Below are 14897 nucleotides of genomic sequence, written 5' to 3'. Positions count from 1 at the left end.
GTCATACCGGCTAATTATCTTCCCCCAACCCCCCCCCCCCCCTCCTCCTCTGTAATACCGGCTGCTTATCTTCCCCCAAACCCCCACCTCCCCCTTCTCCTCCCCAGGGACGCGGCGGCTCGGTGCACAGTACTGGTCATCGGCCTTTCCTCCTCTGTAATACCGGCTGCTTATCTTCCCCCCCCCCCCCCCCCCCCTCCTCCTCCCCGGGGACGCGGCGGCTCAGTGCACAGTACTGGTCATCGGCCTTTCCTCCTCTGTAATACCGGCTGCTTATCTTCCCCCCCCCCCCCCCCCTCCTCCTCCCCGGGGACGCGGCGGCTCGGTGCACAGTACTGGTCATCGGCCTTTCCTCCTCTGTAATACCGGCTGCTTATCTTCCCCCCCCCCCCCCCCCCCCTCCTCCTCCCCGGGGACGCGGCGGCTCGGTGCACAGTACTGGTCATCGGCCTTTCCTCCTCTGTAATACCGGCTGCTTCCCCCCCTCCTCCTCCCCGGGGACGCGGCGGCTCGGTGCACAGTACTGGTCATCGGCCTTTCCTCCTCTGTAATACCGGCTGCTTATCTTCCCCCCCCCCCCCCCCCCCCTCCTCCTCCCCGGGGACGCGGCGGCTCAGTGCACAGTACTGGTCATCGGCCTTTCCTCCTCTGTAATACCGGCTGCTTATCTCCCCCCCCCCCCCCCCCCCCCCCCCCCCTCCTCCTCCCCGGGGACGCGGCGGCTCGGTGCACAGTACTGGTCATCGGCCTTTCCTCCTCTGTAATACCGGCGTCTTATCTGCAGAGAAAAGTCCTGCGCCAGCTCCTTGCCGCACAGCAGAAGTTGGGGGCTCCAGAAGATGAGGAGACGGCGGCGGAGCTGCAGGAGCTGTGCAGCGGTGACAGCGGGGAGAGCAGTGAGGACGAGGAGACCGAGAATAGTGAGCCCCTGCAGGAGAGTGAGCTGGAGCTGTCCGAGAGCGGTAAGTACTGGCACCCCCTGGCACAGACGCAGACCGCAGCGACTGGCCCCCGGCGCAGACGCAGACCGCAGCGACTGGCCCCCGGCGCAGACGCAGACCGCAGCAACTGGCCCCCGACACAGACCGCAGCGACTGGCCCCCGGCGCAGACGCAGACCGCAGCGACTGGCCCCCGACACAGACCGCAGCGACTGGCCCCCGGCGCAGACGCAGACCTCAGCGACTGGCCCCCGGCGCAGACGCAGACCTCAGCGACTGGCCCCCGACGCAGACCTCAGCGACTGGCCCCCGGCGCAGACGCAGGCCTCAGCGACTGGCCCCCGGCGCAGACGCAGGCCTCAGCGACTGGCCCCCGGCGCAGACGCAGGCCTCAGCGACTGGCCCCCGGCGCAGACGCAGGCCTCAGCGACTGGCCCCCGGCGCAGACGCAGGCCTCAGCGACTGGCCCCCGGCGCAGACGCAGACCTCAGCGACTGGCCCCCGGGGCACACGCAGACCGCAGCGACTGGCCCCCGGGGCACACGCAGACCGCAGCGACTGGCCCCCGGGGCACACGCAGACCGCAGCGACTGGCCCCCGGCGCAGACGCAGACCGCAGCGACTGGCCCCCGGCGCAGACGCAGACCGCAGCGACTGGCCCCCGACGCAGACCGCAGCGACTGGCCCCCGGCGCAGCACATTATCCTTACAGAATCCACCTGCTGATTGTTACAGAGGAGGATGACCTGGAGGGATACGAGAAGTCTGTGCCAGGGAGGAGGAGGGCCATGCGGGTGAGTGCAAGCTCCTGGGACCAGGTGAGTAGGGAAGCTCCACCTCCTGCCCGCTCATTAATCCTGGCCGTTCTTCACTAGTGGAATCGCCGCAACGAGAAGGGCGAGACGGTTCTGCATCGCGCCTGTATTGAAGGGAACAGCAAGATGGTGCAGTGCCTGCTGGAGAAGGTGAGGCTGGGCCGCACCCCCACTCTTCACCCTGAGGAGCCCCAACATTAACCCATTCATTCCTGTGTTTCAGGGACACCCCCTGAACCCCCGGGATTACTGCGGGTGGACCCCCCTGCATGAGGCCTGCAACCATGGACATCTTGGTGAGACAGCCTGGCCCCCCTCTCTAATGTGATCTGCCAGCACCCTCCCGGCCCCTTTATTCCTCAGACCTCCGGTTTCCTGGTCTCCCCCTCCCCCCCCCCCCCCTCCAGCCTCCTTGTCCCCCCTCTCTGTGATCTGCCAGCACCCCCCTCGGGGCTTCTGGTCCCCCCCCTCCAACCTCCTTGTCCCCCCTCTCTGTGATCTGCCAGCACCCCCCTCGGACCTCCTCGTTTCCCCCCCCCTTCCCCTCCAGCCTCCTTGTCCCCCCTCTCTGTGATCTGCCAGCACCCCCCTCGGACCTCCTTGTCCCCCCTCTCTGTGATCTGCCAGCACCCCCCTCGGACCTCCTTGTCCCCCCTCTCTGTGATCTGCCAGCACCCCCCTCGGACCTCCTCGTTTCCCCCCCCCCTTCCCCTCCAGCCTCCTTGTCCCCCCTCTCTGTGATCTGCCAGCACCCCCCTCGGGCCTCCTCGTCCCCCCCCCCCTTCCCCTCCAGCCTCCTTGTCCCCCCTCTCTGTGATCTGCCAGCACCCCCCCTCGGACCTCCTTGTCCCCCCTCTCTGTGATCTGCCAGCACCCCCCCTCGGACCTCCTCGTCCCCCCCCCTTCCCCTCCAGCCTCCTTGTCCCCCCTCTCTGTGATCTGCCAGCACCCCCCCTCGGACCTCCTTGTCCCCCTTCTCTGTGATCTGCCAGCACCCCCCCTTGGACCTCCTCGTCCCCCCTCTCTGTGATCTGCCAGCACCCCCCCTCGGACCTCTTTGTCCCCCTTCTCTGTGATCTGCCAGCACCCCCCCTCGGACCTCCTCGTCCCCCCTCTCTGTGATCTGCCAGCACCCCCCCTCGGACCTCTTTGTCCCCCTTCTCTGTGATCTGCCAGCACCCCCCCTCGGACCTCTTTGTCCCCCTTCTCTGTGATCTGCCAGCACCCCCCCTCGGACCTCCTTGTCCCCCCTCTCTGTGATCTGCCAGCACCCCCCCTCGGACCTCCTTGTCCCCCCTCTCTGTGATCTGCCAGCACCCCCCCTCGGACCTCCTTGTCCCCCCTCTCTGTGATCTGCCAGCACCCCCCCTCGGGCCTCCTTGTCCCCCCTCTCTGTGATCTGCCAGCACCCCCCCTCGGACCTCCTCGTCCCCCCCCCCTTCCCCTCCAGCCTCCTTGTCCCCCCTCTCTGTGATCTGCCAGCACCCCCCCTCGGACCTCCTTGTCCCCCCTCTCTGTGATCTGCCAGCACCCCCCTCGGGCCTCCTCATTTCCCTCTGGTTTCTCTCCAGACATTGTCCAGCTGCTGCTAGAGCGCGGTGCAAACATCAATGATCCTGGGGGTCCGTTATGTGAGGGCATTACCCCGCTCCATGATGCTCTGTCCAGTGGGAACTTTCATGTGGCTCAGCTGCTGATACAGAAAGGGGCGTCTGTCACCCAGAAGACAACCAAGGTGGGTGTCCCTGCGGCCGTAGTGGGGCCCTTCTTGTCAGCCTGTACTGATGGCCGCTCTCCCCGCAGGGAGCCACGCCGCTCGGCAGCCTGCAGGAATGGATACACATGTACGGGAAGCACCTGGACCAGGACACGCGGAGGGACTGTAAGGAGACCGAGAAGATGCTGCGGGACGCCCTGGAGGGGAGGGGTAAGAGCCTGAGGGGCACGACCATAACCTGCCCCCTCCCTGCAGAGAGACCGTCCGGGCAGGATGTGGATGATGGTTGGTGATGTAGATGGTGTCGTCCTGGCAGGATGGAGATGATGATGATGTGGATGGTGTCGTCTGGGCAGGATGGAGATGATAGTGATGTGGATGGTGTCGTTCGGGCAGGATGGAGACGACGTCGGTGACTGTGGATGGTGTGGTCCGGGCAGGATGGAGATGATTAGGGGTCCTAAACTGGCGGACTAGAGGCCAGCTGCCCGAAGCCCTGCTGCAGCTCAGTATACCTGTATACTATACTCGTAACGAGCGCTCATAGTTACCATGCAGCAGTACTGACAGAGAGGGAGCCATTGGCTATATACTACAGGGGGGAGCGAACAGGGGGGGCTATATACTACAGGGGGAGGAGCGCACAGGGGGGCTATATACTACAGGGGGAGCGCACAGGGGGGCTATATACTACAGGGGGAGCGCACAGGGGGGGCTATATACTACAGGGGGGAGCGCACAGGGGGGCTATATACTACAGGGGGAGCGCACAGGGGGCTATATACTACAGGGGGGAGCGCACAGGGGGGGCTATATACTACAGGGGGGAGCGCACAGGGGGGCTATATACTACAGGGGGAGCGCACAGGGGGCTATATACTACAGGGGGGAGCGCACAGGGGGGGCTATATACTACAGGGGGCAGTCACCCCCTGTGTGAGACAGAGAAAATGCCAGTTTTCCCGCTAATAAGCAGCAATTCTGTATGTAAATAGTTCAACAACGTTTGTGAAAAGTAACAAAACCCGTTTCCTACTGATGTTCAGCTCGGACCTTCACCTGACAATAGACCCCGGTAAGTGGAGCTTCACTAAAGGTTGTTGAGTACCCCTGATGTAGATGATGTCGTTCGGGCAGGATGGAGATGATGATATAGATGGTGTCATCCAGGCAGGATGTAGGTGGTGTTGTCCGGGCAGGATGGAGATGATGTTGATGATGATGATGTAGGTAATGTCTTCCGGGCAGGATGGAGATGATGATGATGTAGGTGGTGTCCGCGATGATGATGATGATGATTGATGATGAAGAAGAAGAATAATCCTGCGATGTCTGCTCTCGCCCTGTACACAGCGCCCTCTTCTGACCGCTCTCTCCGTGTTCCTTACAGCAGTCTCCTCCACTCCTCGGCCCGCTCCGGAGCTCCAGGACAGTGAGCTGTTTGATGCGGAGGGCTCTGAGCCACTCAGCCCCTCTTACACTTCTAGGAAGCCGCGGGAGGACAGCGTTCACCCAAGAGGTCGGCCCCCGCCACTGTCCAGCCCGGAAGATGAGGATTTCCCGATAAAGCATTACTCCTCGCTCCGGTCCAGCACCCAGATCCCCAGGGAGGATCCGGGCATAGATGAGCCCGAGCAGCTCCTCACCCCTCTCAAACCTGTAAAGAAGAGGCCACGTCTGGGAGCGCCACGCTCGTCCCCCGATTCTGACGCCGCCAGGGAGAAATCTGCGGGGCCCAATCCTCCAAGGCTCTCAGAGGGCGGCAGAGAAGCCTATCAGAAAGCTATACAAGGGCTGGGCAGCGCCAAATCCCGTCTGCTGAGCCAGAGCCTGGCCCAAGCAGAGATGAGCCCCGAGGAGCCGGCACCCACATGGGCCCTGGTGCCTCCGGAGGACTACCTCGGCGACGATTGGCTGGAGGATGACCTAATGGTGGAGTCTCGCTCCAGGAAGAGGAGCCGCAGGTCCCCAGACAGCCTGGAGGTGGAGGAGATAGAGGAGTATAGCGAGGGGGAGGAGGAAGAAGCGCCGCCTTGGAGGGAGAAGACGGTTCCTCGCACTCTGTTCCGCAAACGCTCCCGACAGACCAAGCTGACGCAGATTGTAGACCGGTCCGTGGTGGGGCGCACAAAGAGCGGCGGGCAGAATAACCTCCCCATCCCCCGCATAGCAGATAGCATCGGATCACTCAACACAAGCATGGACAGCGGGGACGTTGCTTCTCCCGTCATCACTCAGGTGGGTCAGGGTTGGGGAGGGGGTGGTGTCTCCTCCTCTGGTGAGTGGCAGTGCTCCCGCCCTGATATCCCCCATCAGATGATGTATGACCCTGTGATCTAAAAAATGTAGAGGAGACAGCACATCCAAAAAGAATCTTCACTTTTAATCACACAAGTGCAACGTTTCGGCTATAACACCAGCCTTTCTCAAGCAGGTGTTAAGCCGAAACGTTGCACTTGTGTGATTAAAAGTGAAGATTCTTTTTGGATGTGCTGTCTCCTCTACATTTTTTGGATATCCTAACACGGACCTAGGTCCGGTCCGGTAAGACAAGCACTCTGACCCACATATTGTATCACTGGTGCTGCTTCAATATTTGTTTGAGACTGACCCTGTGATCTGACGCTCTTGTCCTTGCAGGCCCCCTCGGCGAGTGTGACCCCCCCTTTGCCTCCACCAATCAGAGTGAGGGTCAGAGTTCAGGACAACGTCTTCCTCATCCCGATCCCACACAGGTAGGTGACATCTTCACATCTTTCAGTCTCTTCAATATTTCTGTCAGTATTTACTGTCAGTAAATGAAAACGAGCCGATGAGCTGCGGGGCCGTTACAGCGTGTCAGGACAGGGCTGCGGGGCCGTTACAGTGTGTCAGGACAGGGCTGCGGGGCCGTTACAGTGTGTCAGGACAGGGCTGCGGGGCCGTTACAGCGTGTCGGGACAGGGCTGCGGGGCCGTTACAGTGTGTCGGGACAGGGCTGCGGGGCCGTTACAGTGTGTCGGGACAGGGCTGCGGGGCCGTTACAGTGTGTCGGGACAGGGCTGCGGGGCCGTTACAGTGTGTCGGGACAGGGCTGCGGGGCCGTTACAGTGTGTCGGGACAGGGCTGCGGGGCCGTTACAGTGTGTCGGGACAGGGCTGCGGGGCCGTTACAGTGTGTCTGGACAGGGCTGCGGGGCCGTTACAGTGTGTCGGGACAGGGCTGCGGGGCCGTTACAGTGTGTCTGGACAGGGCTGCGGGGCCGTTACAGTGTGTCTGGACAGGGCTGCGGGGCCGTTACAGTGTGTCGGGACAGGGCTGCGGGGCCGTTACAGTGTGTCGGGACAGGGCTGCGGGGCCGTTACAGTGTGTCGGGACAGGGCTGCGGGGCCGTTACAGTGTGTCGGGACAGGGCTGCGGGGCCGTTACAGTGTGTCGGGACAGGGCTGCGGGGCCGTTACAGTGTGTCGGGACAGGGCTGCGGGGCCGTTACAGTGTGTCGGGACAGGGCTGCGGGGCCGTTACAGTGTGTCGGGACAGGGCTGCGGGGCCGTTACAGTGTGTCGGGACAGGGCTGCGGGGCCGTTACAGTGTGTCGGGACAGGGCTGCGGGGCCGTTACAGTGTGTCGGGACAGGGCTGCGGGGCCGTTACAGTGTGTCGGGACACGGCTGCGGGGCCGTTACAGTGTGTCGGGACACGGCTGCGGGGCCGTTACATAGAAAACCTCTTAACAACTAACTGAAATGAGACCAAGAGACTTTAGTTGTGGGATAAAATGGCCACGTTGCTTTTATTTTGAGGTCACCAGAAATGACACCATTTTATCTTTAATAAAAAGTAATAACTTATTAAATAAAACCCATTTTCTCTCCTCACCTTCATGACGGCACCACAGGAGTTCTCATGCCCTGGACAGGAAAAGCACATAGACGAGAGGTTAAAAGCCCCTCCCCTTCCCACTGGCACCAGTGCTTTTCCTGTCCCCTGGAGGGCAGGCACGAGAGGTGGGGAATCGTGAAGGTGAGGAGATCCCTCCCCCCCCCCCCCCCCCCCATAGAAGATTCTCTTACCCCATACCAGATCCGGTGCTCCCCCTTCCTGCTGGTGGTCCTAGACCGGGGTGGAACAGGCCCGCTTTGCACATCCGTTTCGGCGATGAGACATGCAGGTATCTCCCGATCATCCACCGGAAGTGAGGCTTGGGGCCTAGTGGATGTGCGGCTTTGCCTGCGTTCTGCCCAAACTGGGGCTTTGGGCCTAGCTTCCGGTGCAGATCAGTAGTAGTGGGGCCTACTTCCGGTTCACGCCGAAGGTGGGGCTTTGGGCCTAATCGGCGCGGCTGTATAGCGCCCCAACGTCGCGCCGGAAGTGACGTTCCTGGAAGCCGAAAATGCCAGGCGACGTATTTAAAGCTCTGCTGTCTCCAGCGGGTCGTCCATCCTGAGGTCTGAACATGGACGGATCCTTTGCGGCGACAAGTGTACCAACCTTTGTCTGCTACACTGGGGTATTTGCATCTATTTGCTGTTGGCTCTCAGGTTGTAGCTCTCAGGCCTTGATTTGCCCTTGCCATGACACTAATAGCTTAGGATAAAGATCCTGCCCAGAAGGAGAAAGAAAAAGCCAAACCTCCCCCTCCTCCTTCGAGGAAATGCATAATCAGTAACACTCGTTTATCATCATCTTACATGAAGAATATACGTACAAATTGTGTGAATGACTTTATAAAGGAAGACAGATCATCCTTTCTGGCGGGTAGTTGTGAGCTCATTAAGGATGAAATTGCAGCTTCTAATGCTGCGTTTACACGGAGAGATAATTCACCCGATCATACGATTAACGATTTGGAAGTAACGATTTTTTTTTATAACGATCAGCGTTTAGATGAAACGATATATCGTACGGCGCAATCGCTTAATCCTATCTCACACATAGGTTAAATCAGTGAACGACTGTTTACACGGAACGATCTGCGAATTTTTTGCAAACGACCAACGACGATTTGAGAACATGTTCAGAGATCAAAATGAATGATTTCTCGCTCGTCGCTTGATCGTTCGCTGCGTTTACACGTACGATTATAATTTGAATTTGATCATTATCGTGCAAATTCGCACGATAATCGTTCTGTGTAAACACAGCATTAACCAGCAGCAGCTGCTGCTCCTGTTGTTGCTCCCCCACCTCCTCCTCCCTCACAGGCTGTTCCTTCTGTATCTGTAGCTGACAATCCAAGTTATGTAGCTCCAAGCTGCTCTCGGCGCCATGAGGTAGAGACATGCTCCACCTCCGCTCCGGCGTGCAATCCCGATACCGCAACCTCGCACACCTGCAAGCTTCACTGGGGACCCCCAATAGACTCCCCCTGCATCTGGACATTGGGATGGACCGTTACCTGAAGAAGGGAACGGTGGGACACAAGCCAAAAGGCCGTGGCAAGTCCCGGAAAACTGAGAGCGGGGATAACAACATGGCGCCCTCACCTGCTTCCTCCAGGGTGGCCTCCCCGGACCGCTCTGAGAAGGACTGTTCAGGAGGGGAAGATGAAGGTGAGACCTTCTCCATTGATTGTCTCCCTCGCAGCTGAGGTGGCGAAAAGAATAACCTCAGGTCTGCAGGAATCTATAATCGCAGCAGTGACCCGCACGCTGAGCCAGGTTCAGGCAGAGGTCAAAGCACAGGGAGGAAGACTGACTGCAGCTGAGGATAGGATCCAGCGCCTGGCGGAGACAGAGGACAGCATGCAGATACGCATATCTTCTGTGGAAGCTGACAACTATGGGAAAAGGTGGAAGATTTAGAGAACCGTTCCAGGAGGAACAACCTCCATATAGTCTGAATCTGTGAGGCAAAGAGACTTGTTGCATTTGTGCGAGAAAATCATTCCCTCCTTGCTGGAATTACCATGTTTAGACATCACCTGGATGGTCCATTGGCATGGATTAGGATATCCTTGATATTGCGTGTTTTTCCTTATACCGTTTGTTTGTGGGGTGTGTGTATAGGAGGGTGAGGGAGGGGTGCTCACGTCCAGGGGGGGGGGGGAATGCTATTGTGTCTCTGATTAACACTTTCTCTCTGATTATGGTTAGACTACTCACATAGAACGTCAAGGGTCTCAGATCCCCGCACAAACGTCACATGGTGTTGCGTCATCTGAAAAAATTCTCTCCTGACATTGTGTTCCTTCAAGAAACACATCTGGCAGCAGAGGATTTCTTCAGAATGAAGAAGAGCTGGGTGGGAGAAGTGTATGGATCTCCTGCGGTTGACCGCAAAGCCGGGGTACTGATCCTTATCCACAAATTGTTTGGGCATGAGGTATGTAAACCCTGGTCGGATTGTGATGGTCACATTTGTAAAGTACACCTCAAAACACCACTGGATGAATTGCTTCTAGTTAATGTCTATGTTCCCTCTGACTCCAACACACGCTTTTTCTCCTCACTATCAGACTTATTACAAGAGACGGTGATTCACAAAATTATAGGGGGGGGGGGGGGGACTGTAATGCGGTGATAGAAAATCCAGTGGTCCTGCACCAATTTTACCCAGACACAGTGACTCCACTCTTCCAAAATGGGCATCATCGGTGGAGGTCACTGACGTATGGAGACTAGTCAATCCTGACAACCGCGAATTTACCCACTCTTCTTTCCCACATACACTACCGTTCAAAAGTTTGGGGTCACCCAAACAATTTAGTGTTTTCTATGAAAAGTCGCACTTCTTCACCACCGTACGTTGTGAAATGAATAGAAAATAGAGTCAAGACATTGACAAGGTTAGAAATAATGATTTGTATTTGAAATAACGTTTTTTTTTTTTATATCCTTTTTTATTGATTTTTAACCAAAAACATTTTACAAATATCCGTCACAACAGCGGAAAACACTCCCGCCAAGAGATCTATGCATTAGTTACCACTCATATGTAAAGAAAAAACAATGATACAACATAGAAGATAAAACCGAGTAAGTAATAGGAGAAACTATCGGAGCATCATATCCAGGCACTGAAAGACAGGGCAGGGAACACGCATCAGCGTCCAACCAGGATTAGCGCAATTCTGAAAGATTTCTACCAAACCCTCTACTCTGAGGCGCCAGAGCCGAATAGACCGAAGAGGGATTGGCTGACAATCTCAGGGTTACCAGTACTATCTGACGAACATAGGGCAATGCTTAATGCAAAAATCTCTCTGGAAGAGGTGTGTAAAGAGATTAAGGCTCTTAAACCGCAGAAAGCCCCAGGCCCAGACGGGTATACTGGGGATTTCTTTAAACTACTGGTAGAAGAGGTCAGCCCGACCTTACGCTCCCTTTACAATACCTTCCTCCAAGGCAATCTGATTTCCCAGGCCATGAACACGGCCTATATTAAAGTCCTTCCTAAGCCCGGTAAAGATCTAACGTCCCCGGGGGGATATAGATCAATATCCCTGATCAATATAGATCTAAAGATATGTTCTAAAATTATGGCTGACAGGCTGGCTTTGTTGCTCCCCAATCTGATTTCCGTGGACCAAGTTGGGTTTGTCCAGGGACGATCGGCAGGGTACTGGACGAGGTCCATCTCTGTCCTGGCTCACACTCCTCCCCCGCCATTCTCTCGATTGATGCTGAAAAGGCTTTTGATAATGTGCGGTGGGAGTGGGTGTGGGCTGTGATGGACAAAAAGGGCTTCAATGGCGCCTTCATATCTTAAGGTCCTCTATACGTCCCATTCAGCAAGAATCAGCACACCGGGATTTCTTTCCCAATTATTCCAGCTAGAGAAAGGCACTAGGCAGGGGTGCTCCCTATTGTCCCCTTCTATTTAATTTAGCCATGGAACCCCTATCACCGGCTTTATAGCCCTATTCCACGAAACGATTATCGTTCATAAACTCGCTCCAACCACGTTTATTAACTATCACACGATTTTTTTTTTAGAGAACGATAACACATAACATGAACGATATATGTAGTGTAATGATTATTTTGCGGTCGTTAAATGGTCGTTTAAAACGTTCGCCGGGGTGATCATGACCATACAACACACCTACTTATTTTAAACCTTTTTACAAACGACTGAAAGATTTTAAATTTTACAAACCGATTAGCGACTTATCTTTCAAAGACCAACGACTTTTTTTCGACTTGCTGATAAAACAATTTTGAACGATAGTATAACGATTTCGCCTTTGTCTTTCGCTCGTTTACACCAATTCTGCCATTTACTTAAAATGCTGGCGGTTTCCAGGATGTTATATCCTATGCAGACAATTCCAGTTTTACTGTGCCATACTGATATCACTAGGATGAACGCTGCTTTTATTAAATTCATATGGAACGGAAAGTGTTCCCGCATCTCCTTACAAAAACTGATGCTCTTTTGGGACCAGGGAGGCCTTAACTTCCCGGATATCCGCAGATATAATTTAGCGTGCCTTTTGCGGCATGGTTTTGACTGGATGAGGGGGGAAAGGTGCGTACTCCAATGTACGGTTGGAAGCTGCCATGGCTGCTCCATGGTCGCTACAAGCACTTTTATATACCAAGTTTTCGGTGATTCCGAAGCAGATCAAACAAAGTGTCCTCCTAAGGGACAGCATAATGGCCTGGAAAGCAGTCTTGAAAAGACTAAAGCTTCCCTTCCTGATTGGGAGGCGAATGCCGCTATGGATGCACCCTGAACTCAAGGGAGGGGTTTTAAACAAATTCTTTCCCTTCTGGAGGGATGAAGGAATAGTTACAGTGCAACAGTTATTACACCCAACGGATCATAGATATGCAACCTTTGCTGAATTGAGTGAGACTTATGGTGTGCGGCAGGGTCACTTTATCCTATATAACCAACTCATGGCTTTTTTACCCACACGTCTACAGGATGTGAAAACTAGGGATGGTCCAAACTGAGTTTGCCCGCTCCGTGGAGAGGGTGGATATAGCGGGAGGACCGCCTGGAAAACTGGGATACAGCCATAGCTATAGGCTGTATCCCAGTTTTCCAGGCGGTCCTCCCGCTGTATCCACCCGCTGCATGGAGCAGGCAGACAGCGGGAATCTGATGCCGAGCGTTCGGGTTCATACGAGCCCGAACCTCTGCAGTTTTGGACCATGCCTAGTGAAAACCCTCAGTCAGTCAGATGTTGTAGAAGACCTATTGCGATCAGAGAACCCCATACATTCATTATCCTATATATACTGGGCTCTCCGAAGGGGGACTTCACAAAACTTCGCCCAAGGAATTTTTAAGTACTGGGAATCTAAATTGCAGAAGGATGATCTTACTAAAGCTATCCTTGATGGGTGGGCTTCTGTCCGCAAGGCGGTGGTGAGCAAGACTTAGAGGGAGACCCAGGTTAAGATAATTCATCATGCCACATATGGCTTCACCTTTCCTAAGACACCTGAACACCCAGACCGAATCAAGGCCTTCCCAAACTGTAATGAAAAAGGGACAGACTTTTTACATGGTTTAGTCTCATGCCCACTTACCAGACATTTCTGGGTCAAGTTGAAAGACCTTATTCTGAACAAACTTTGCATATCTATTCCCTTGGATCCTTCCTTTTTCTTCTTGCATATCCCTCCAGAAGATGGTAAGATGACATTGCTTATCCATGTGTTTGTCCTGGTAGCCAAACGATGTTTATTGGTGAGATGGTTGGTACCACAGATGCCCGCTCCAGAAGATGTTGTGGATCAGGTTAAGTGTTACCTACGTATGTACCAGATGGAAATTGCTAGAGCAAAAGACAAAAAGAAAAAAAAAAGGATTTTTGAAGAAATCAAGAAACTACTAAATTTGAAGCCCGTAAACAAATGTCACTTACCTTGATTAAAGCCCACTCTACTACTGCTTCTACGTGGACGGAAAGAGCATGCGCCTCTATCGAGCAAATATGCAGAGCGGCGACCTGGTCTACCCCTCATACATTTACAAGACATTACCGACTGCAGCTCAAATGCAACGAGGACCTGGCCTTTGGCAGGAAGTCCTCCAAGCGGTAGTCCCACCCTAGAGGTAATTGTGGGCATTACTTCTGTGGTGCCGTTGTGAAGGTGAGGAGAGAAAGATGTATTAATCTTACCGGTAAGACGGTTTCTCCGAACCTTCACGACGGCACCAGCATCCCTCCCTATATCATATATATTTTTATTCTCACGTGGTGCTTGTGTTTTTGTAATCATGCACTGGTGCTTGTCGGAATGGGAGGGGCTTTTAACCTCTTGTGTATGTGCTTTTCCTGTCCAGGTCATGAGTTAACTCCTGTGGTGCCGTCGTGAAGGTTTGGAGAAACAGTCTTACTGGTAAGACTAATACGTCTCAACCCGTAGGCCGAACATTCCCCCACCGACACCGTGGCGATTCCTCCACCACATCAATGATCTGACGCCATTTCCAATCCCTCACGCCATTTCCAATCCCTCACGCCTGTCCAGTGAACAACCACATCCATCAAACACAAATTACGCCGTATACCCTGGACAAAGCTCAAACGTTTGCCCAATAGACAAAAGAGTGACCAAGCTGCCAAACGAGGAGGACCGGAGGACGACCTGAAAGAAAAGACACAAATGAGGACAAATATAGAGCCAGAAACAAATTGAAACTTCTGTCACAAAGACACATGATCATGATGAACTAAACAAGAACTGTGGCTTTGAGGCTAGATGTTGCCTGATGGCAGAAACCGGACAAGCCACTGAACCAGGCAGACTCACAAGACACACCGGAACACCCCTATCCAACCTGTCAGTCTTAGACCGCTGAATGCCAATAACTAATCTATCCAAATCAATCACATCCTGCACATCCTGAAAAACCAACGGTGAAACAGACTTATTACAAGCCACCAACTCATGGAAAAAGGCTAAGATAAAAGCAGTCTGAAATACGTGGATCTCATAAACAGAGGAACAAACCAAAAAACAACGTCCAGCGGTTCAAACACAAGGTGACAGGAGGCCTCGATCGGCCTATTTATTCCAAAACCTTTCCGCACCTGTTTAATCTGGAACAGAGAGGGGAGGGAACCAGCCACTTCTGAAAAAAGAAACACCACAGACTATTATGAACATGAGAATACGACCGACCTCTATTAATCAACAATACTAAAAAAGACAAGGCCACCACAATATCGGCAGACGGACTCTGAACACACCAAATAAACTGACACAACAAATCCCAAGACGACATAACACTTCCACGTAGTCTGAGCCACAGAATTACGCAAGTAATTGCCACGTAAGTGAAAACCATGTCCCACAGACCCGGAGGACAAGTCCCTCCTTCTTTGTCTGTGTCCGGCACCAAGTGGAAGAACTTTTTCTTCTAAGAGCCTAAAAGAGTCAGCAATTACGTGAACTCTGCCAGGTATAAACTTCGCCTTCAACCAAATATTGTACCGAAAGCAAAACCAAATGGCGCATCAGCTTTATCACAGGGATCAAAGG

General features: G+C 54.4%; 1 protein-coding gene across 5 annotated transcripts in view; it reads left to right on the top strand.

Moving 5' to 3' along the window:
• The window catches only part of TONSL (tonsoku like, DNA repair protein), a 41565-nt gene that overhangs the window by 12500 nt on the left and 14168 nt on the right, over positions 1-14897 (top strand). For 4 of the 5 annotated variants that reach the window (XM_069956874.1, XM_069956871.1, XM_069956873.1 and 1 more), the window contains exons 11-18: positions 785-962; positions 1676-1734; positions 1816-1905; positions 1979-2051; positions 3327-3490; positions 3559-3682; positions 4863-5710; positions 6113-6207. In XM_069956874.1, coding sequence (XP_069812975.1) covers positions 785-962; positions 1676-1734; positions 1816-1905; positions 1979-2051; positions 3327-3490; positions 3559-3682; positions 4863-5710; positions 6113-6207 — 1631 coding nt within the window. The remainder of the gene's footprint in view (positions 1-784; positions 963-1675; positions 1735-1815; positions 1906-1978; positions 2052-3326; positions 3491-3558; positions 3683-4862; positions 5711-6112; positions 6208-14897) is intronic. The other variant, XM_069956872.1, reaches the window with a different exon arrangement.

The sequence above is a fragment of the Dendropsophus ebraccatus genome, chromosome 2 (genome assembly GCF_027789765.1).
Source record: "Dendropsophus ebraccatus isolate aDenEbr1 chromosome 2, aDenEbr1.pat, whole genome shotgun sequence".
NCBI lineage: Eukaryota > Metazoa > Chordata > Amphibia > Anura > Hylidae > Dendropsophus > Dendropsophus ebraccatus.
The sequence above is the reverse complement of the archived record's forward strand: the minus strand, read 5'-3'. Positions and strand labels throughout refer to the sequence as shown.